Source organism: Varroa destructor, unplaced genomic scaffold (genome assembly GCF_002443255.2).
Source record: "Varroa destructor unplaced genomic scaffold, Vdes_3.0 BEIS01000002.1, whole genome shotgun sequence".
NCBI classification, from domain to species: Eukaryota; Metazoa; Arthropoda; class Arachnida; order Mesostigmata; family Varroidae; genus Varroa; species Varroa destructor.
The window spans coordinates 6,156,810-6,181,194 of NW_019211455.1; the positions used below are offsets into that span (position 1 = coordinate 6,156,810).

The 24,385-nt window shown below is 43.2% G+C and overlaps 1 protein-coding gene across 6 annotated transcripts in view; it reads right to left on the reverse strand.

The window, feature by feature from the left end:
- bt (projectin protein bent) overlaps window positions 1-24,385 on the reverse strand; it is a 61,398-nt gene that overhangs the window by 23,623 nt on the left and 13,390 nt on the right. For 3 of the 6 annotated variants that reach the window (XM_022791919.2, XM_086978616.1, XM_086978617.1), the window contains exons 5-22: window positions 14,985-15,629; window positions 14,659-14,869; window positions 14,306-14,468; window positions 13,544-14,107; window positions 12,692-13,306; window positions 12,415-12,560; window positions 11,480-12,280; window positions 9,766-9,878; window positions 9,496-9,673; window positions 9,065-9,370; window positions 7,483-7,753; window positions 6,929-7,355; window positions 5,811-5,935; window positions 4,108-5,597; window positions 3,003-3,582; window positions 2,290-2,871; window positions 1,091-1,393; window positions 65-955 (exon numbers count right to left, since the gene is read on the reverse strand). In XM_022791919.2, coding sequence (XP_022647654.1) covers window positions 65-955; window positions 1,091-1,393; window positions 2,290-2,871; window positions 3,003-3,582; window positions 4,108-5,597; window positions 5,811-5,935; window positions 6,929-7,355; window positions 7,483-7,753; window positions 9,065-9,370; window positions 9,496-9,673; window positions 9,766-9,878; window positions 11,480-12,280; window positions 12,415-12,560; window positions 12,692-13,306; window positions 13,544-14,107; window positions 14,306-14,468; window positions 14,659-14,869; window positions 14,985-15,629 — 8,411 coding nt within the window. Of the gene's footprint in view, window positions 1-64; window positions 956-1,090; window positions 1,394-2,289; window positions 2,872-3,002; window positions 3,583-4,107; window positions 5,598-5,810; window positions 5,936-6,928; window positions 7,356-7,482; window positions 7,754-9,064; window positions 9,371-9,495; window positions 9,674-9,765; window positions 9,879-10,840; window positions 11,078-11,479; window positions 12,281-12,414; window positions 12,561-12,691; window positions 13,307-13,543; window positions 14,108-14,305; window positions 14,469-14,658; window positions 14,870-14,984; window positions 15,630-20,094; window positions 20,339-24,385 lie in introns of those variants that run through there. The other 3 variants (XM_022791920.2, XM_022791922.2, XM_022791923.2) reach the window with 3 other exon arrangements.

Here is a 24,385-nt window from a genome sequence, read left to right on the forward strand (position 1 = left end):
GACACTCCATACCGTTGTAAGGTATCGACAGAAAGATATATAATAACAAAATATGTACACTTACAGTGTCGTTCTTTACAGAGGTGAATTCTCGTTGGTTCAGAAGGTTCACCAGGTCCAGCTTTATTCACAGCACGAACACGGAACTGGTACTCCTTGCCTTTAATGAGACCCTCGCATTTGCCTTCGGGTTTCGAACCTTCGAGCGTTGCCATTTCTACCCACTGCGAAGAAAATTTCTCTTTTGCTTCGATCACGTACCCAGTAATTGCAGCACCACCATCGCTCTTGGGTGGGGTCCATTTAAGGTCAACATGCTTTTCGGACCAGTCGACGATGTCAGGTTTTCCAGGAGGTCCAGCGGGATCGTACGGATTCTTCGCAATGGTGGCATGGTCTGTCACCAGCGGCTCTGATTCACCTTCCGCGTTGACAGCTTTCACACGGAACTGATATTCCTTACCTTGCACCAAACCACCAACATGGCACTCTGTCTCGTCAGGGTCGACCCGTGTGACGGGTACCCAAGTATTTGTGGTGGTATCCATCTTTTCAACCATGTACGCCTGAATGGGCTTTCCGCCATCATCCTCGGGCTTGTTCCATTTAAGTTTGCAGCCTTTAGCGGTAACATCCGTCACTTGAAGTGGGCCTTTCGGACGAGCCGGCGCCGCGAGGATGCAGATCTCAAGCTCTGCTTCATCCTTGCCATGTTCATTCTGCGCAGTAATCTTATACACGCCGGAGTTTGTGCGGATAGTGTCTTTTATCTTCAGATCGGTATGGTAATCCACTGTGATTACTTCTACATTGCCCTTGGAAACCACTTCTGTATCATTGACCGTCCAAGTGATTTTCGGAGGGGGCTCTCCGCGCACGTTGACATCAATATGAATTGATTTGCCTTTCTTCACCATAGTGGTGATGAGGTTGGTGCGATCAATATAAGGCTTTACTGAAATCGTGAAAATAGGCTATCAGTAAGGACAGCCTTTTTTATTCTAAGTGAAACGTTTTTGTTGATGGCTTGATCGTACTTAATGAATTTTATCCAACTATGTCAGCGTCTTAGCTACTGAGAGATACTTACATTTTCTGTGCTTAACCTTATGTAGATCGGTGGCGTCTGATGGTTCCGAAAGTCCGCCTTTGTTTATAGCAATAACGCGGAATTGCATCTCAGTACCTTCAACTAACGGTTCCACCCGCACCATCGGTTCGGGACCTTTCGACTCGGCGATCTTTTCCCATTCAGGCGAGAATTTGTCTTTCTTTTGTACGATGTATTTCTCGATCGGTGCTCCACCGTCGCTCTTTGGCGGTTCCCATTTGAGCTGCACCATTCGGTTATCGTAGTCGACAATTTCAGGTTTGCCGGGCTTGCCCGCGGGATCTGTAATGCAAAGATTTTTAGCTTTTCTGCTTGGATCTCCTACCGACATATCAAAAATAGCGGAAAAACGGTGCTCGATGTAGAGGACATAAAAACATTTCACTCCTCACATTCCATGTAGAACTTGTTAGAAAGGTCGTATATAATGCCAGCGAACGTAATGCTTCGCGTGTCCTGGTGCATTCTGGCCCCAGGGAAATGTGATGTTCTTGTCAGAGGAAACTGCGTATGACAGTAGTTAATCTGTTGCCGTTCACAGAAGGAAGTCGGGTGCCGAACTCAAGCTAAACAGCGAGGAACGGAATTTCTCTTTGAAACCAGATAGGTCACCCAAAATCAGGTGACCCAATGGTCATGAAGTGCATCTACATTTTTTACTATTGTGTGTGGGTGCATGCAGTTATATTTTGCCAATAACAACGGTTACCTGAACGAAACCGTAAAACAACCCAATTAGAGCAACAGTTCAGTATAATACGATCATATTTGTCGCAAAAGCTTGTCAAGCATATGGTAAAATAAAATTGTTGTTTTTGAGCACTAATAAAGAAATCTTGTTCATCATCGAAGTCACATAGAATGCCCTGCGGCTGAGTTCCTCGAGGTGCTCTTCGATGCTTGAAAGGTACGACACAGTGCGTCATGTGTTCGTCAAAATCACTTTCATTGGACAGACACGATCTAGCCTCGTAAAACAACAAAGTATCGGAATCGGCATCGTCTGTTAAAGAATGACAAGGGACGAAACACTGAGGAACGCATAATATCCATCGATGAAACCAGGCGATATCCATGCGAACTCAAAAGTTACGTCACGAATAACAACGAGAAAAAAAGATCTTACTATACAATATTACAACTATAGTCCCTCGTGTGCTTTTCTATGGAACACTTACCCCAAGGATCTTTAGCAATAGTGCCTGTTGTGGTCTCTAAGGGCTCCGACTCGCCCTCGTCGCTAACAGCCACACAACGGAACAGATATTCCTTTCCTGGGGTGAGTCCGGTAACGTCGAACTCTGGCTTATCGCTCTTACCACAACGGGTCCACCGGTTGGTCTCCTTATCGAATTTCTCAATTTCGTAGTACTGAATTGGTTTACCACCGTCATCATCTGGCGGATTCCAAGACAGTTTGCATCCCTCCTTGTGAACATCACTGACATTAAGCGGGCCTCCCGGACGAGAGGGTTTACCGAGCACGGTGACGTCAACGGTCACGCTATCAGTGCCATTTCTATTGGTTGCTGTAATCGTGTATATGCCCGTCTGCTTACGAATTGCATTGACAAGTCCAAAGTCAGAATGGTATTCGACGTTCTTCAGCGTGTAGTGATCACTAGCCACACATTCGATTTCATTCAGGGTCCACTTGACCTCTGGCGGAGGCTCACCACTGATATCGACGTTGAACGTGTGGTTTCGACCTACTTTGATGATCACCGTCTTTAGATTAGTTCGGTCGATTCGTGGTTTAACTGAAACAATCAAGAAACAGTTTAGGAGATATAATACGTTCCTAGTTTCAAGCTGCGCAAGATTTTTTTTCCAGGACTTCATTTTACAGACAATGATGCAATGCATAGCAATCACACATTTCTATACTTACGGTTCCTATGCTTGACAATGTGTGGTCCAGTCTCATTAGAAGGTTGCGATGCTCCTGCCTTATTGACGGCTCTGACACGGAACTGCACCACGGAATTTGCCTTCAGTCCTGTGACCTTCGCGGTCGTAACTGGACCATCGGACTTCATAACCTCAGTGAACTCGGGCCTCATCTTATCTTTCATTTCGATCACATAGTGCAGGATTGGTCTGCCTCCATCTTTTTCCGGCTTGTCCCATTTGAGCTCAACCATAGTATTGTCGTAGTCGGCTATCTCCAAATTGGCGGGTTTTTCAGGCTCGTCATATGGGTTTTTCGCCACCACTTCGCCATCAAGTTCAAGCGGCTCTGAAGATCCTTCCTTGTTGACGGCTTTAACACGGAATTTGTAACGTTTCCCCTTCTGCAAACCGGTAACCTTAGCCTTAGTTTCGCCGGGCCCGACCTCTCCGGCAGGAACCCATCGCCCTGTCTCCACATCCATCTTCTCAATAACGTAGCTTTTAAGTTCCGAGCCTCCGTTGTCTTCTGGATGCTTCCATGATATTTCGGCGTAGTTCTCACGGACTTTATCAGCATTCTAAGTTGAGCCACAGAACGAAAACAAAAAAGTTTCAAGTCTCGACTAATAGCTAGATCAGAAGGAGAGAGGCATTAGGTTTCTGAACACTCATTGACATTTATGATAGTATTCGCAGGACTTAAGATTTACTAATTTATTTTTTTCCTACGTTCACTCAACGCTACGTTGCTATACAATATTATATGCAAATGCAATCCATATTACATTAAAACTGGCCAGCACATTAAAAATAATGGTGGATTATAGTTCTGTAGTCGATTCTTGAAGACACTGCAAATCGGAAACTGTAATGCGTAATATATGTAACGAAAAATGAAAATGCCAATTTTTACTCTTACAGAGAACTTACAAAAAAAACATCCAACCTTATCCTTCTAATTTTTCTTTGCTTTTCTCTTCTCGAATTTAACTACAATGAATCGATGTGCTGATATACAAAACTAATGTGTTATTAATAGAAGTGGTTCAGGCTTGACTCAATATTTACAAATCAAAAAAGCTCCTCTATCGAAATGGACTTACAAGGGGTCCTCTAGGTTTGGTCGGCTTGCCGAGAACGACGATATCTCCCTTCGAGGTGACTGTTCCGGAGGAATTGGTCAAAGTCAACTCGTACGTACCGCTGTCGGCTCTGACAGAATCCTTGGTAACAAGAAGTGTATTTTTCTTCTTATCTTCAACGGTGGTAATTGTCGTTTTTCCAGTCACCTCTTTAATTTCCTGACCATTGAGCGTCCACATGACAGTAGGCATGGGTTCGCCCCCAAAGTCAATATCAAGCTTGATGGTCGTACCTATCTTGACTATCAAGCCCTTAATACCGTCACCAATTATGTACGGCTTGACAAAACGTGCTTTGGCTATGATAGGTTTAGTCGGGTCAGAGGGCTCTCCAGGGCCGGCTTTATTGACAGCACGAATACGGAACTCATATTGTACGCCCTCCTTGAGATCCTTAACGCGACCCTTAGTTTCGGAACCTGACACGCGAGCGCCCTCGGTCCATGCGTTTGAAAACTTATCCTTGACCTCGATTATGTATTCTTCGATGGGTGCGCCACCGTCGCTTGAAGGAGGATCCCACTTGAGGTCGACGCGATCCGAATCCCAGTCGGTGAGCTCTACCAAGCCAGGCTTCGACGGGGCGTCGAAAGGGTCTTTTGCCAGAGTTGTTTTGTCGGCCACAAGCGGCTCGGATTTACCCTTCTTATTGACCGCCCGTACCCGGAATTTGTACTCCTTCTTTTGTGTAAGATCAGTAACATTTACTGTAGTAGTATCGGAGCTGAGAACCTCGGTCCACCCGCCTTTCGCACTGAGATCCTGCCTCTCGATCACGTAGTGACTGATAGGGCAGCCACCATCATCTTTTGGAGGCTTCCAATTTAGTTTGCAACGGTCTTTAAATATATCGGTTACGGCCAGCGGTCCTTCAGGCGGTGCGGGAACGTCCATAACATTGATATTAAGCGTTTTACTGTCCTGGCCTTGAGAATTACTTAGCGTAATAGTGTACGGTCCCGTACTTGCACGCGCCGGTTTACGGAAACTGAGTACAACCACATTCTCTTTGACCACTTGGTCGACGTCCTTTGTTTGAATAACATTGCCATTGCACTCCAGCTTGCAGATTACATCGGACGTACGCGTTCCGGTCACGATATAAGGGATTTCAAACGTGAACGGTTTGCCTTGATCAAATGCGTAGTCTAGTTTCTCAGGCTTGATAATCGGCGCCTTCTCAGCCTCCTGCACGGTTAGCGAACATGCGCATTTCAGACCTTTAGTTTCAATCGAGTAGTCGCCAGTATCCTCAAGGGTAGCCTGCTTGAATATCAGCTGATGCTTACCCTCAGCAGAGACAATCTGAATATTTTCTCCAGATTTTATCTCTTGGCCATTTTTAAACCATTTCACTAGAGCAGTGCGATCCATGAGCTCAGCGTCGAGTATAATTTCCTGCCTCTCAATACCCGTTGTGTCCTTCAGCTTCTTCTGCCAGCGATTAGCAGCTGAAATTATCAAAGTAACGGAAATCAAGTCGGTGGAATAATCTGAACCCTTGTATATCGTAACAGAAACATAATGATAATTATAATAAACTCAATAATGCCAAATGGGTGGCATTGTTAAACGTTTCCTGTGGCCGAAATTGGTTCAAAGGTTTCATTTCATTAAACAAAAAAAAGCTCCAAATTTCGATTTTGGCAGTTTTAAGCGCTTACGTTCTACAATGAGTTCGCACGATGTTTCCTCCGCGTTTGTTTTGCAGGAATAAGTGCCCTCGTCAGCTACTTTGGATATCTTAATACAGCACCTTCTTTTCTTACCCTCGGCCGATATGTTATAGCTGTAAAATGAGTAGAACAATAAATAGATATTTCGAAGCGATACGATCGGGCGCATCTAAAAGACGTGGGGACTATTTACCCAAATTATGTTTGTTCGAGTCCATACTTGCTGTTTGGCATCATTCAGATGTACTTCTAGTAGTTAACTGGGGAACCTTTTTTCAAAGCTAGTTAGTTCTATTACAGTTCCGTTTGTTCACGTAACTTTGATGAGGCACAACATCGACGTACATTTTTGCTTTCTTATCCTACGTTTTGAAAATTTATGATACCTTTTTCGAAAATAGCGCCTATGCCTTTGGTACGTTGACCGTATATACGTATATTGTGTACTATGTGAAGAACCGATTATACCTACGTTAAGTAGATTCAACAATGAACAGAATAATTCGGGGCTAGCGTATACGATGAGTGAGGCGCAATACCTCGGCTGCGATCTGTGCGAAGATACATAGCAGACCATAATTTATTGTGTCGTCTTTTTAGGGATTATTTGAACTAGTTTTGCCTGTCATAGTCGTGGATTCAAACCGCTCTTTTCAATGAAAGATCTAGCTTTCTATCTGCAAGGGCCGTTATCAACGCCATAGATATCGAATAGCAGCTGGTTGTAGAAATCGAAGCTTCCCTTCAGAAAGGAAACACACCATTTGGAAACCTCATCATGTATACACCTTATCAATAGTCCGTGCTCGCTTTTCCTTTCCGCAAATAAAAAGTATGAAATGTCTAAGTTTTTCGTTCTAGCTTGTCGTCATTTGCAGAACACTGTTCGGATTCAAACAAACTCGGAGGTTATTACGATTTGATTGTCTGTTTTTGGCCACGAAGTTTTTTTTTATAGAAGGGCTAAATCAAGCAAATGCAATCAAGACGCGTCTATGGGATTTCCTGTAAATACTGACTGCTGTAAATGATGAAATTATCGCTAGTTTATACAACATCCGTTCATAAATACTCTATCTAGCGCGCGTGCAGGTTGCTTTACTCACTGCTTATCAGGTTTGAGCTCCTTTCCGTCCTTGTACCAGGTGACAGGCGCCTCATGCTCATCGACTTCACACTCTAAGGTGACTGGTTCTTTCTCAATAATACGCAACGATTTGAGCATCTTCATGAATTGATATTGCTTTTCAGTAACCGACACTTTGCACTGAGTTTTTTCGGCTGTGTGAACGATTTTACAGGAGTACTCACCCGTATCTTCAAGCATAAGGTTGAATACGCGCAGTATCTTTTTACCGAACGTATCCTGTTCCATCTGGAATCGTTCTGATGCATTGATCTTGAGGTCATCTTTATACCACTGTACCTGTGCTTTTGCGGAATTGCAACTGCACTCGAGAACCAATTCCCTAAGCGTGTGCACGTCAGCCTTCTTAGGCAAGTTCTTTGTAAACTTAAACACCGGATCGGGAGCTGTAAATATAAAAGCGAAATATTTTAGTCCATATTACTTTTCACTAACTAAATAAGCATACGCACAAATGTTTGCTTTGGTTCCTGGGCAGCGATCTAATATTACTATGAGCGTACGGGTGTTTACCATCAACTTCAAGAAGGGCCTTGCAAGAAGTCTCAAGACAAGTCAGCGTGATGGTTCCCTCATCATCCTGGGTCGGGTTGTTGATCTCAAGAACGTGAAGATCGCCTGTAGAGGACATCTTGTACTTCTTGCCCATAAACAGTTCTTGGCGGTTCTTGAACCATTTACCCTTGACGCCGTTCTTCGAAAACACTGCTTCAAATCGTGCCTTGGCATCCTTGCCCTCCTTAACATGCACGTTCTTCAGGGGCTTGATGAAAGTATCGGGTTTCTACAAATGGAGGGCAATCTGTAAGTTTTATCGTCCTTTCGCTATAAGAATTCATGCAAACAGAAAACGTACAAAGCCGGGTGGCAACCAGACAGTGACAGCAGCGCCTTTGCCGTCTACTGTGGCGGATGCGCACCGAAATCAAAACCATATTAACCAAACAAAAAGTGAAGATTGTTGAAAACTGAAAGATTCCCAACGAGGTGCGAACGAGGAACAAAATACGTTGAGCAACATAGGACAAGAAAATAAGCCGGTAAAAAGTGATTTTTCCCGGGCGGCTCACTAGTGTAGACAGGCGCACACAACTGAACGCACGCGTCAGATGCTATGCGGATGTGTACACCGACATGAGTGCCGGAACGCCACGCTCCCAGCGAAGCGTGCAGAGTGCATCACTCTCCGGTCACCTTGCGAACGACGATACTGTGCAGCACTGGCCAGTCGGGGATTAGATCCGCTAGGGACGGCCGCCTCGAGCTGCGAGGACTTGACGGCTCTAAACTCTTACCATCAACAAAATCAATTAGGTTTTGTTAACTCTAAAATTAGTATTCGACGGTTTGTTTCAAATGCGCCTAGGAAAAACAATACGATACAAATATACAGTTTTTCAGATAACGTCAGGCATCGTTATGGAAGAAAATTAGTGACAGTGCATGTTGAAAATTCTATCAAATCTATTAGATCAAAATTTCATATCGAGAAGAGTCAAGTGTTAAAGAAGAAAAAGCGCAATCAAAAAGTCAGTTGAGAAAAATGGCAGTGTTATACGTTGTGCGTAATTAGAACTTATCATATGAAGACAATGAAGTAGATCTTAGATTCGAATATAGATTAGGCGTATACGCCGGCTAAATCTGAAGGCTTGACGTTTAACACATATGCGTGCATTTGGAACCGCGTCACTTGCAACGTTGATAACTTCTATAAAAGTTGTATGTTCGGAAGACACGTTATAAACAACAGCTCGCTTTTACTTTTAAAGTTTACCTTTTAGAAAAAGAAAAATTGTATTTGTTCATAATTACACTCGATTCCTACAGCTCTTACCAATAACCCTTAAGACCATGGTCGTGCTTTTCTATGATGAGAATTTATTTTAGCCGGAAATATTTTTCTACACGATAATTCTTCCAATCTAAGGTAGCAGGGAACAACTGTTAAATTAATTTGTTATTATACTATAGGTGAAACATGTGTTCGGCTTCTTAACTACTTAATGCAGTGTGTTGAGCCAGCACACAAACGGAACGTTTGACATAAAAAGACTAATAGAAACCCTTTGCATGCGTAGCCAAGATGTCGTACCTTTTTGGCAAGTTTGGCGAGTTCCTCCTCCTTTTCGCGCTCCTTAAGCTGCCAGTCGGGGTCTGGCTTTTGTTTGTTCCATTTACCGTACTGGCGGTGCTGCAACATGGCACGGAAGTCCATGCCGCCCTCAGGGGCAACCAGCAACGACATGGAAACAGTGTCCTCGCCGTGACAGTTGTAAGCGGTGATAGAATACTTTCCTTCATCGCTCGCTTTGCACTTACGGATGCAGAAGTAGACCGAATTCGTCGAGCCATCTGTTACGATCTTGTAGCGACCGCCTTCGAAGATCTCAGTGCCGGCCTGTTGCGACGAAGCCAAAGTTAAGTGAAGATCATTTTTTTAGAGACAAACACGTTCGTGCGCTTCTATACGTACCTATACTAAATTGGAAATTAGTCAATGTCGCCGATAGCACTTTGCCTCACCTTGTAGAAGCGGAACTGTGGGGCAGGATTGCCTTCTACAGTGACAGTTAACTGACCGGTCGAGTTTTCCGTCGCCGAGATATTCTCTTGATAGTCAACGATAACTGGCGGTCCGCCTTCACCGACGGCTTTAATAGGTGTTGACGGCATATCAACTCGACTATCATCGCCTGCAGTACTGTAAATTCGAATACGATTACATTAGGTTATGAACTCTTCCGCTTGAGAGCCAGTAGATTTTTGTGGTAGCCAACTGAAGTTTATACCAACCTGCCTCGGCGCATGTCTACGCCGACACTGGACTTTCTCCGTTGGCGAACTTCCAGTACCTCGCCTGGACGAAGCTTTTTCATCTGGCCTTTCTCGTCCATGCATACGCCCTTCTGCATATTTTGCCGCACCGAAAAAGATCCACTATTAACGTTTGTACATGAAAAGAAAACTAGTTGAACCTTTTGGCTTGGGAGGGTGCTTGTAGTTACTTTGGGTGATAGAAACGTAACAACACATTTCTTAATCAGAAACGCGAAAACGATAAAGTGCGTTAACATATGAGAAAGTTAAAAAAGTACAATCGGAAGGCGGAAAGAGGTCAAAAAACAAAAGGCACAGAAGCAAAAACAATTGCAATATAAATAACAAAAACGATGAAAAACATATAAAAAATCATAAGCGACGAAAACCGTCAGTAGAGCGAAAACGAAAAAGACAAGACAATAACATAGAAAAGCAACATAAACTCATCATTACAAACGAAACAAAATATAAATTCTGTACGTTATTGTTGAATGGATGTAAGAAATAGCTAAAGCGGCGCTATTTTTTCCTGCTGTTTTGTCTGTGTTTATGTAATTTAAACACTTGCAATTCTCTAAAAGTACCTTAGAACGTTTCGGAACGAATCCGCTAACAGAATGGCTTAGGGTGACAAAGATTCGCAGTAAAGTGATGTCACATGAAAGCAATAAGGAACACGTCACTCTAAATTACAGCCGGAAGTATTTTACAGATTTATGCTTACGAGTGCGTCTATGAACATTGTGAAATTAACGGTGCAGAGATAGTTCTCCGTCAACGTTGCAATGGATAATATGGCAAAGGCAATAGTGGAACAGAGGCAGTCGACAGAACAAAATGGACGGATCGGACGTACAAAAACACCACCTAATCATCAGCATCATCATCATCATCCAAGGCATCGAGCAGACGCGGGGTATATAGAAAAAACAGGACAGACACGAAAGATCACACAGGTTGAGAGATACGGGACACGACAGGAAAGACGAATCTCCTGGACGAGCAGAGACGATTTCGAATATCGGAACGTCACGTTTTCTGGACGAACCTCATCGGCTACCATGATGATAGAGCCCCGACGGCCCTGTGGCACGTCAACCTTGAGCGAACCCTTGCGGGATTCTGGAAGCATGGGCTCCGGTGTCGGCTCTTTAACGACAGGTACCGATGGCCGTACCTCCTTCTGCCCCTCCACCTTGATGTCCGGAATGGATTCCTGCTTCTTAACGGAAGGCTTTCGCTCAATCTTCTCGGGTTCCTTGACAGAAGGCTTACGGCTCGGAGCCTACAAAGAGTGTTGGTCGGTCGTATCATATATGACAAATATGCTATTTCTGGCTTTTGTCAAAGAAGAAAAATAAGCAAGTATGGCTCAACCTATTATTGAAACATCAAACAAAAAACACCAATATACAAGCTCCATAAACATATACATATGTAAGGCGTCTCCTAGTTATAAGGAAAAACAAAGATACAAACATAGGGAATAAGGACAATTTCGTGTTTGTGTGTGAAATGATGCTAATGCGTAAGAGCAGTGGCAGTACTACTGGTGCTGGTATTACTATTAATTATTATGATTACTGTAGTATTAGTTAGTCGAGGCTTGGCAAACCCGCAAAGATAGCGAGCGGTAGCAGCAAGATCGACAGCGACAGCAGCAGCAGCATCAGCAGCAGCGACAAACCTTCAGCATTTCCTTGGCTTGCTGGACTTGCATTTCGTGGCCGTGGATGAGCACCGTGCTCCCCGGAGCCATTGCGTCCATCTGCACAGCCAGATCCTTCGAAGGATCAAGCGCGAGGCAGACGCTGCTTCTGCGGGCGACGAGTGAAGGCTCCTCTTTTTCCTCATCAGCGCCGAATACTTTGACTTTTTTCCAGCCGCGTTTGGCGGGAACGTCTTTTGTTTCTTTAGCCTCTTTTGGAGTGGGCGATTGTATCGGCGACGATTGTGGGGTGGTCGCGTTCGGCGGCGTTTCAACGACTATTGGAGGTGGTTTATTTTTGTCGGGTGCTTTAGTGATAGCTTGCAGCGGCGGTGGTGACATCTCGGTAATATCTTCAATGGTAATTGTTGGCACGGGTGAAGAGGGCACCGGTGACGTGCACGGTGAGTGCACAATTGGTGTGGGAGTATCTGAAGTCGGCTCAGTGGTGTCGCTAGATATTTCTCTGACATATCTCGATCCTTTAAGGATATTAGCAATGTCGTCGGCCGTGCAAGTCCGCTTACCATCTGACGCATACTCAATACCCATCATTCTCTTAACTCCTCCTCCAACGGGCGCAGCATGCAGCGCCTCATAAATATTATTAATGTCTTCTTTCGAGATAGCTGATGATCTCCTTGTGGAGTCCGGTGTTGAGGAACGAGATTCTTTTGATTTTACGGACTCTGTCCGCTTGAGCGATCCTGTTCGGTGAGGTGTTGATGATCCAGAATCACCAGGTCTCGCTAAAGACTCTTGTCGTCCTACCGGAGGTTTCTACGAATACCCATGCGAATTGCGCATATAGATGTTCATCGAATTATGATTAATATATTTAGTAACAGTGTATTGAACGTAACACTATGGCAAGATATTCTACTGTGCAATGTATGTGCTTCAAGGAAACGTACCTTCTCTTCGGGCTTCTTTTCCGGCACCGAAGGTTTCTTGGGTTCGGGCTTTTTCGCTTCGGGCTTCTTTTCTTCAGCTTTTTCTACCTCAATCTTCTTTTCCTCAGTCTTCGTCGTCACTGTTGTCTGCTCGACCTTTTTCATTTCTGTAAGTAAAACAGACCCATGCCAACGCCTGCTAGTGAAAGCGCGTAGATAAACCGACCCGAAACAACCTTCTGTATATGATTAACCTTTGTCTAGATAAAAATACAATACCTAACTATCGATAACGCACCTTTGATGGCGACCTCAACTGAATGTTCTTCAACTCCAAATTCATTTTTGACTTCAACAGTATAAGATCCTGACATGTCCGTCGTAGCCTCCAAGATACGAAGTTGGGCCACTGTTCCGTCGAATGTGGTCTTTATCTTTGTTGACTCTCGTAGAACCGTTTTATTTCGGTACCAAATAACGGTGCATTTTGTCTTCGATTCAATACGAATCGATAGAGTTTCCGACTTGCCCTGCTCGATCTCCACTCGTTGAAGCTTACCAATAATTTTGGGCTTTTCGCCTTTAGGGGGCTCCGGAGTTTTCTTTTCCTCTTTTTGGTCCACTTCAACAATGACTGTCTGCGACGTGCTCTCTCCTTTAGTATTCTTGGCCATCAGCTTATACACGCCCTTGTCCTTAACGTCGGGCGCTTCGATTTCGAGAGCTATTGCAAACTCACCCTGCGACACTTGCTTAATATGGACCTGATGGCGAGTATCCTCACGCACCATGTTATTTTCTCTATACCAAACAACGTCAGGCTTATTGGCAGATTGCACCGTGCATTCAATTATAATTGTCTTCTGATGTTCACGACGAATGACCTTCGGTCTTTCCTTGATTACCGGCGCCACTGGAATAGTCGTGACACGTTGCGTTATTGTTATAGCAACGACGATTGGTCTGAATAGGTGTTCTTATAATTGTCATCGTCTCTACTGTTATTAAAGAAGCATTAATGCTACTTGGTTTGAAAGCTTGAGTATAAGTGGGGAATTATTTAAAACAGAAATCGTAAGTATATAATAACTCACGGGTGATATTCAAACACTAAGCTTATATTTCGTATTTACGAATGTAACGAGCTTACGTTCAATATTGAGAGTAAGATTGGCATTTGACTCTCCTGCAGAATTCTTCACATTGCACTTGTAGACGCCAGCATCGGTGAGCTCGGGGTTTGAAAGCTCCAGCTTAATATGGTATATGTTGCCCTCCTGGCGAACAGTTTGTTTAATGCGTCCCCCTTCCAAAACAGTGACTCCTTCTCGATACCAGCTAATACTAGGCTGAGGATTGGCCTTAACCTTGCACTCCATAATGATAAGCTTGCCATCCCTTTCGGCCCGAATTTTAGGCTTTTCGACGAACGAAGGAGCTTCGCCGGATGGAGCTGGTGCTCCAGCGATGTTGAGGTTAAGGTTGGCATTAATCTCTCCGTGGGCATTTCGTATTGTACACTTATACATACCGCCATCTTCCTTTGCCGGGTTGCGGATTTCCATAATTATTACGTATTCTTCGGTTCCCTCTTTTTCCATAGAAAATGAAATGTGGCCAGCCTGTTGACGAACAGTGTTCGACCCATGGAACCATGTATAGTCGGGGGCAGATTTCGACTTCACGTGGATTTCCATGATAATCATCAAACCGCCTGAAGTTCCATAGCAATAAGTAATTATTAACAGGTGCTCATTAAAGCCCTGATCTGATATCGTAAATTATATAGATATTCATAAATTAAAAAACCTAGAAGGACCAATTATTTATCGAATATTTTACATAATTGTAATAATATTAAATATCGAACTCAATACGATAATGTCTATTTAATTGGAAACGCAGCGTGTACCGTCTTTTGGAACAATCTTAGGTTTTTGAGTGAACGTAGGAGCATCACCCGACTTTGGCGGCTCCGCAGCGCCTTGCAGATTCAAAGTAATATTCGCATTACTATCACCTAATTCGTTCATAGCGTTACATTTATAGCTTCCGCCATCTTCTGTTGTAGGATCCTGAAAAAATCAGGCACGATTAAATTGTCATTATTAGATAAGCTAACTAACAGGGTTAAGTCTGCTTCCTAAAAGACGAAGCCTCCATTTTTATCTCAGAAATAATTTAGCTTTGCAATACAAGTTTAGCTTCTCTCCTTGGTAATTTACACTTATGGGCGTAAAGTGGACTTCCGTGTTTTGTACTTACTCTAATCTCAAGTGAGAGATGATACGTATGTTTGGAGATCTCCTTTCGCGCAGTTTTATGTCTGACGCCCTCCATGATTTTCTTTGATCCTAGAAACCATGTAACTTCTGGGAAAGGATGGGCTTCACAGACACATTCAAGTATTAGGGAGTCTCCTTCCTGTCGGATTGTCGGCTTTTTCGGGAACCTAGGTGCCTTTCCCTCAGGAATTCTGCAATCCGTAAATATTAGCCTTTTATAATATTCGCTTGCTGAAAACTTATAGACCATTATTATTATTATTATTATGATCATCATGAACACTGTAGGTAAGGATTGAAACCTACTTGGGCTTGCCCGCGTCAAAGTTTAGCGTTATGTTGGCATGCCCGTCTCCGTGACAGTTGGATGCGACGACCTTGTACTCTCCGCCATCTTCCGCCCTGACTTTCGAAACTTCAAGAGTGCAAGTGTGATTGTGCTTGTCCGAGATGAGTCGATATTTGTGCCGTGTTCCTTCTGGCACGAGAGCGCCATTGAGGTACCACTTGATTGTTGGAGCGGGATCAGCAATGAGGGCGCACTCGAACATGATCTTATTTCCATCGTCGCTTTGCTTAATAAGAGGCTTCTCTACAAAGGTCGGCTTTGTCCCACCTTCGGGCACGTTGGCATCGTCGCTATCGAAATTCAGTGATATTGTAGCGTTGCTTTCGCCCAACTCGTTCTTGGCGACCACCTTGTATTTGCCAGCATCTTCAACTGTCACGTCTGAAACCTGCAGTGTGCAATCGTAGTGGTGACCACCATCGGGCCGTACAAGAATCTTGAAACGACCGGGCTTCTCTTGAACTGGAGCACCATTGTGGAACCAGAAGATTTCTGGTTTGGGATCAGCGGTGATTCGGCATTCAAATAACAGGAGTTCACCGTCATCCTCCTGCCGGATCGAAGGCTTCTTAGCAAACGTCGGCGCGATGCCGTCGATTTGCCTGTAACAGAAATTAGCTTGATACTTGATTACCGTGAACTCTTCATCAGTTAATTAGAATCTCAAGAGCTAATGTATCGTCCGACAGTGGTTTAGTTGTGATGGACGGTGATCGAAGTTTTTTGATCCTGAACAATTCGCCTGTGTACGAAATACAACGTTTTACCTTATTCCACTAGCGAGGCAGTTCGTAGGTTGCACTCTTTCATTTCTATTTCAGTCATTAGTCAAATTAACATATTCACCGTGGATGAAAATGAAGATCGTCGGTTTTATTTTATCAGTAGTATCAAGCTCAAAAAAGCAATCTCACCTGCCTTTCATCGACTAGACATAGAGAACCAACCGTCTTACCGTCGCACAATACTTCCAATACAATATTTTCATATTTCTAGCGCTACCCCTCTTGTAATGTCCTGTAGCTGCTCTTCTCCACTGTCGCTGACCCTACCCTTTCAGGAAGTATAGCTTACATAATTAAAAACAGATAACCACAATGTAGGAACCCTTATTTTTGTCGTCTCAGATTTTTCATACGGATTTTTTTAGAGACATTTCTCCAGCGTTTAACCATAGGTTTTCCAGTTTACAAAATGTCAATTCGCTCAATGATTTGTTCCGATATATATATATATATATATATATATAGGTGAGTTTTTGCACTCTTCAGTTTAACTTGAAAACAACTCCTAAATTAGTAACTGACATAACTTGAAATTTAAATATTGATTAATTCGCTAATTTTTCTATTATACTCAGAATCATAACAAAACAAAAAAAAACCTAGCAGTATTTCCATCGCCATCTCTAGTGGCCCATTCGCTAGAGTATTCGAAGGTTTGTGTTCTTTCCTGTTGCCATTTTGTCCACGTTAACCCTCGGCGAACGGTGACGGCATTGCATTTGTGCCTGTTGCCAGTTCGATAACTATGTCCATCCTTCGTTCCCCTTCATGTTTCTAGCGCAATACTCAACAACGAAGGCACGAATGTCAAACGAAAGAATATCTCTGTCTCGTCTGAGTGTCTGTTTTCGCTTGCCCGCCAAATCGCGGGCGGATAGACCGCCCGCGTTGCCGTCTCAACTGTTGCTTGATATCGACAGCCTGCGAGCTAATTCCTGAGACGAGTCACGAGTCACTGCCAAGTCCGGGACTCAGGACACCCAGTAGAATGCAGATAGCAGACCAGATCCGTAAATGTACCCACTTTTCAAAGAGCCACACAAGCAACAGTACCGGCTGTTGGCATGAAGACTGAAACGTTTAGCACTGCATACAGAAGGTAGAAGGCTATGCGAAACTAGAACCACGTTATAAGCAAAAGAGTGAAATAGTAAGCAGTGGAAGTATCAAACGAGAAAAGGAAAGCACTTCGTAATATAGCTCAATAACGGTTCAGAGGTCGCTAATAGATCCTCATACATTGTATAGCTATATATTTAGAGCAATATCAACTTGCAAAGTTACTTTTTCCCATATATATAGAATACCTAACTGTTCACTTCATGAACCAGGCTTGCTTACGATTTCGTTTGGCCTCTAATTAGTAGAACCTCGCGCATACGAAGATAGGGTGGACTCGTAGACGCGCTTATGGCGGGTATTCTGTATACACATGCGCTCAATCATTCGATTCTAAGCACTCACTTTGGTCTTGATCCCACCCACCAGTAGCTGCTAAACGCTTAACTATTAACATTTTTCACCCACAAAGTTCGACTTTACCAATAGTTTCTCTAACAGTAGGCCGCGACGCTTCCGTTCCGTTCAAGATGAAATAAGTCACTATCTTTTTTGTTACAAAATAAAAGCGACAAAAAAAACAAAGAGCAAGGGAAAATATTACGCTACTGCTCGTAAAAGCTGGCAGGAAATCTTAAGTCGTGTGTACTTGTCATTCGTGACTTGGGTTGTACGGTAGCAGTAAACTTGTGATCGAAAACCTGTGCGATTTATATATCTCTTTGTAGATATTTTCTAAGCGTAAAAGGACATGAGCAATTTACAAGGTAATGCAGTATAGTTCCGTATGGCAAGCACCCACCAGCCGGCCGAAACCTCGGGCTTCGTGAGGTGTTTTCAGCTCTTTGAATAGCCAGTCGCGCCCCCCAGATACTTAAATTCGAGCAAAGCACACGGGTCGCTAGCTTGTTTAGGCCCCGGCAGTCTTCACAGATCGACAGGAAAAAATTGTGCCGTTATGGTCGTTGGCTATAACGCTCGTTGAAGGAAACCTATTTTTTAATTACTGCTCTCTGTTTTGAATCATCAATAAACCAACTCAAACGGGACGCTGTTTAAACTATTTGCAAAGACTACGACAACGTTTTATGCAAATTTGTGCAAGTAAAAGCCACAGCCTCGTAGAGAGCACATTAGAACAATTATACCTTAAGTTAGTTCAATAGGATTAAAAGCTACCTACAAGTTTCCAAAAACTACTCGTCTTTTTGTAATCTTCTAATTAATAGAACAATAAGGTGGGTTAGCAAGATCTGGGCTTGTATGTAGCTTGAACAAGCTGGTCTCTTCAACCACATTTACCGATTTCGAGCATAACGATAGCCACTGAAAAGAGTTTAGTATTAGTGGGGTGTGATCTCCTATCAAGTCGTTTCTTTGAAGTCTAGTCTTCTAGGTAATACATAAATGAATTGGACCACATACGAGGCAAGAGTTTGGCAACGAGTACGAGGCAAGGCATTTGAGTTGTTCTTTACAACCGATAGGCTTATATAAATGGTAGTTTATGTAAAAACTACGGCACGCAATACATAGTTAACAATTAGAGTTGTCTGTTAAATCTTCAAAAGCCGTGGTTTCGATATAAAGCAAATGTGTACCTCAAGAGCGCTTACAGTAGCAACACTTGGCCAGCGCTTGGGCGCTTCGCTACCGTTCACGGTATTACTGCATGCGTTTCGCGAGTACTTATGCCTCAAGATAGTCGGCATTCGAAATTTATACGTAGCTAGAGATCGTCTTAAAGAATTAAGCCTTTATATATTACAAGATGCTACGACTCACATCATCGATTTAGTGACCGTGTCGGCTACGACGACATGCGATGCTCGGCGATGTACCATTCTGCGCTGTCCGCATGAAAGCTAACCTTTAAGACATCGTCTCACAATGGGGAAGCCAATAATGCTAAGATAATTCGTTAGATATTTATTCGTCCATGTTTGATATGCAGAAATGCTCGGAGATCCCTATCAGTCCTGCCAAAGCTCAAAAAGGACTTATCTCGTTTGGCTTCAGGTCGAGTTATAACTGTCCCCAGCAGAATTTCAGCGTTGCTATTAGGGCTCGTAATATAGAACTTAACAAATTATAAAAAAAAAATAAAGACTATCATCCTTGAGTCTCTTTATTTTTGGTAGGGGTTCGGTCTGCGAAATTAGGGACTGAGGACTAAAGGTCCGCACGACACACAGAAAGTGAGTATCAATAATATAATCAAGAAATGTTATTATAATTACTATACTTTCATTCCTTACTCTGTGTCGTCTGCTGTTTGATCATATCTGCCTTTTTAGGTGTTCACTGATTTCATATGAGTAACGACGCATACTCCATTGTTTGGCCCCTTAGCAGGTATGTCAGACCAGGACGGTGCTGAACACAGAGACATTTCAAGAACACAAATCAGTGACCTATATGGAGACAAAAATACGTAGGCCGTAATTCGTTCAGAACCTAAAAAACTTATCTAACTTTTAAACATAGGTCTGACTTAACAAGAAGGCAACGAAAGGACGTAAGCCTGGTAAAAATGCATATTTTTTGCGGTTAATAATAATAATAATGGAAGTCCAAGCAGTGAAGATCATCCCTGTGGTAAGTTTAAAAATTTTTCGGATCTTTCGTTTATGGCACGATAAATCGTGCGTGCGATAGGCAGACTGACCCATCCGAGACCCGCGGACAACACACGCTCATGCGGTAGGAACAGGCCAAGATATCGTCGACCTGAGGGCTGATTTGTGACTACAACCACAGGTATCTGTAAAGAGCATCTATATATAGCGAGAAGGCGGACGGGTGGCCGGAGAGCATTGGTAATGTACAGTAGCAAATACTGCCAAAATAGCAGTAGTTAACTATCCCCGAAATCGTAGTTGGCTACTGCAGTAGGTCGATTGTACAAACTCTGGTACAGCTCGAAGAAGGCACCTCCACACTATCGTCATTAGCATATTTCTCCCCTCAGTTGGCTAGCTTCGTCGATTATAGCATGCACATCCATTCTGTATGAGCACTTAGGGTATCCAAATCACTTTTATCAAAGAGATTATGATGATTATACTGATGATTGTGAGGTTACTTGTGACAACATTGTGCTTGGCATTGTAGGTGGTGGTAGTATTACTGTTGATGCTGTAACTTGGATTGTATCCTGAATTCTTGTTGGTTACGCCAGATTAGTGGCCATTTGATGAGTAGAGACTGATCGGGGACTGACCTCGAAGCCATATCGGTGGTTGGGGCAGAGCCCAGCGGTCACTGCACGTCACTAGATGATGGGCAGACACTCCGGGCACTATCAAAAGGAACAATGTATCGACATTCAAGTCGCGATCAACACAGGGATGGGAGCCTAAAACCCAGGCGTAAGGTTTTATGGCTACCACTTGGCAGCTATGTTGATACGAGACTGGCCTGTTCCAGCCGGGTGTTACGGGACGATGCCGGCTAAAGGAGAGAAGGCGACCGGACGTAGTGGAGAACCCAACCACGACCCTCGACCAGTCTAGAGAAAGGCCCTCAGTTGTGCCCTTCCTGTATCACCGCTCCTCCTCAGCTAGCGCTGTGACTGTCAGAACAGTCAAGCGGCCGCCTTCTTGCTTCTGAACTCGTTAGGTCTTCAGTTGGCTGACTGGTCTGTAAGTAGCTCAGTCTTGTATTCCCCTCGCTAGCCAGGTTTGCCTGTTGTCTTCGTCGATAATAGCATCCGTTGTTAGCGTTGGCAAAAAGAGAAGACCCACGTTAGCCAAGGGCGGAAAATGAAGCGACGATGAGTTTCGGAAGCTCAGTTTTGTCGTGAGGCGTCTTGTCTGGCCAACGGGCGGGCGACGCTCTCAGCTGGCGGTGACCTAAGATCGTGCAACCAATGAACGCCACCAAGGCCGTCACATCGGAGATATCTGGGACGAGCCGGAACCGGCTAACAGATCGCTTGTTGACGGTTGGGTTTCATTTTGTTCTACGCTTCCCGAAAGTGGCAATCTCGATTCATCTCCGCCAACGCCAACACTGCGAAGGACGCTAGCCAAATATCCGACATGTTCTTTTGGCTTTAGTTTTTCTCGTTCATCGTTTCGACATAATGGTGTGCACAGATAATATGAAAATATAGATTTAAACATAGAGCTAATATGAACTGTTTCTGTAGCGCGCAACTACTCCACATCCTGTGCCAATATAAATTCGATAGTTACGTACAAACAGAATATTTATCTATTTGATAGCAGGAATGTTAAGCGTTTTCCAATTCTAAAAAAAATAGTGCCGTAGAGACAAAACACAATATATGAAGAGTTTAAGAATTCTTCCTTGAATGTGATCTTCAAGTACCACTCTTCGCGGGATGCTGCCTACGAACAATGGCGGCCTAAAATTACTGAATTGGTTATGGATGGATAAAATAAACCGAAACTCAAGCTGATCAATTAGAATAAATTAATCAGATTTCAAACAGAATTCACTAGTGGTGGCCAGTTGGACAAATGGTATCGGAATGTGGAATTACTGTGCACGCTTGAAAAGATTCCGGTTCGGTGCGTTGTAGTAACCCTTCTGGCGCCTATAAACAGCCTACGTAAATGTAGTGAATACCCTTTTTAGTTCTAACAAACGAAAGTATAACCGAACCCCTTATGGAGAAAAATAACAGGCAAAATCTTTCGGGTTGAACTCATAAATATGATATAAAGATGGCATACTTGGGTGTATATTATAGTCAGAAATTACTACGTCATTATTAAAATGCAACAACGACCGAGCCACCGCATAAAATCTCATTGATTGAATACAACTAAGATCTCAGGCACCAACTGAAATTTCGGAGCAATGGAAAAACTGACTAAATTGAAAGGGAAATTTCAATTTGTAACTCAAACAGCAAGCGGGTCAAAACAGCGATTTAATCCTTATTGTGCTGTAACATAGCTTACATAGTATAAATAAAATCAGTATAAAAAGACGCGTGTATTTGATGATGGCCGGAGGTCGGCCTGCTCCCCGCACGTCTATTAGGCATCGACCTCAACCATCGATATAAGGTCGTTAAGACATTGACCAAAACTTTTGGCGGACCCGATGACTCCGCCCTCGAAACGTCACAGGGTGGGCTTTCTTACCCGACCCGTCTCAGGTCCGACCGAACTCAGTGGAAGGGGGTCGATTTATAGAAATTGTTGTTTATTGATGAATTTGATGTTGGCGCCCCTCCTGTATTGGTTATAACTCAAGTTGCATTATCAGAAACTGTTATTTTTACTTCGAAAGGCTATCTTCGTAAATACCAGATTCTTGTGAAAGCTTGAAATCAGCCAAAAACGTTTCATTTACACAAAAAAAAATAGCCAAATCCTTACAGTTAGTCGAAAACAATGTCAAAAAAACGTTTTCCTGAATTTATTTCTACAACCAGTTAATCTAAAACAATCATCCTTTAGTCACACCTTATTTGCAGTTTGAGCAAACATAACAAATAGAGTTGAAGAGCATTTAATTGGAAAGCATATACAGTAGCACCTCGATCAGTTCGTTCGCACCTGCCGAATTCAGCCCTGAAACTCTGCTATTAAACTAGTTATAATATTGAGCCATTTTTAACATTTTCATTAAAGGTCACATTGAAAGTCAGTGATTTTAGTGAAAAGACGTTTGCTCTAAAAGAAACACTATGAGTAAATCAAGAAAAATCAACAACGACATGACCTAACAGGTTAACATCTCGAGTACCGATTCGTTAAGTACTTGCAGGAAAGTGTATGACCGAAGTGGGTAAATAGATGCCCATGCTGGAACTATAAATGAGCCTGTACCTAAGGTGAGTAAATTAGGAGGCTTCCCATTTCCATAAAAAGTTAAGGAGTTCTTAGAAGCTTCAACTAACATTTTCCTTTGTGCTCGTGACCTGCACAAAGACTACGTGAGCCGGTAAAATAAAAGAATAGCATTTGAATAAGTTATTGTGGAGGTCGTCTCTATATGTTCTTGACTGAACGTTCTTCAAATATAATCAGAAACGCCGTCTGCGTAACGGTAGATTGAATAAGTGCAATGTTGATGGAGGGTTGGCTATTTGATTATACGCGAATTATCACTAATACGTCGATTACGCCCATGATGGTCATCGTAGAGAAAATGGAACAGGCCAAATCTGCAAACATCGATAACGTTACTGCCAGCAACGACGACAGTGTTTTTAATTACCAGACTGGTGCTCCAATTAAACACGTAATGTCATACCGACTTATAGTGACAACAATAATGAAACGCTATTGCGTTGCAGCATCTGTGACAACAAAGCCGTTCTATGTTTTTGATGATTCTTTTAGCATGACATCAGAAATATTCGTTTAATTATACACCGGACCTGAAATATCTGACCGGTACAGGTGAGGCGAAGGTGGAAACGTGGATACCGTACTTTTCACAAATCATAAATTATCACAGTCTCTTCCCTTTTTTCCGGCCTATCTTTCTGCTGGACCTACGTGTCTGCTTACTACGTTTATATTTCGGAGTAAATTCTGCGAAGCGGATAATAACAGCAATAGATTACTCGGCGATTTGAAAATACGCCAGTCATTAACGCACGTGCGATAGGACCAAAGAGCTGCGTGGTGGACAGTAACAGAGACGTACATGCTTCACAGACCTCGTAAGGCCTCGCCAAGATTTGACAATCTAGTCCTCTATCATTTTTAAGACGCCGTAGCTCTGTATACGTCATTCGTGTATCTGCGTTAGTGAAGACTTTTGCAGCTTACTGCTGTCCTCTACACGCATTTTAGAATAACGTTGCCAAATGTCAACGGGGTCGTTACTGCACGACCTTGCTAATCAAAATGAGTTACGGTATTTGGCTATACGTAATGATGCCTATTGTTGAATTCAGCATTGAATCCTTTTTTTTTAGGTTTACACTGCGATACAAAAATAATAAATAGCTAAGATATGGCTTGAATTTTAGGTTACACCCACACTATGGGTGACAAGATGTATTCGATGTTTCACCTCATTTTCTCATTGTAGCAGTAGTACACGAGAGAAAGGGCTAACTATGCAGGTATGGAGACGAATATTCAAGAATACATCCAGCTAGACAAGTAAAAGGTTATGTGCCACACTGTTACATTTTAATCAGAGAAGTACAGGGTCACAACGCGAACAAATATAGACAAAAAGAAAAAAGATTCGGGCGTCGATGCCCCTTCCCCTCTCGCCTTGCTTTTCCTAGATACAGACTTTATGCGGCTGGTCTCAATCAGTGCTGTCGTTACTTTTATATTACATGCACTCGTATTCCAGTGCACGACGCAAAAATAGAACCCAGTAACTCAGTTTCGCCCATCATCGAGGGAGAACTCAAGCGCTGAGTGGAAGAAGGAGGATCTATAAGAATATCTCTGCGTGAACCGGAAACAATAAAATGTTGTTAGGGCAAACCACTGGGCTAGAACGGTGAGATCTGCATTGGCCTCCGTGACGTCTGAGCTTCGTCGTCACTACTCGTCGGTGAA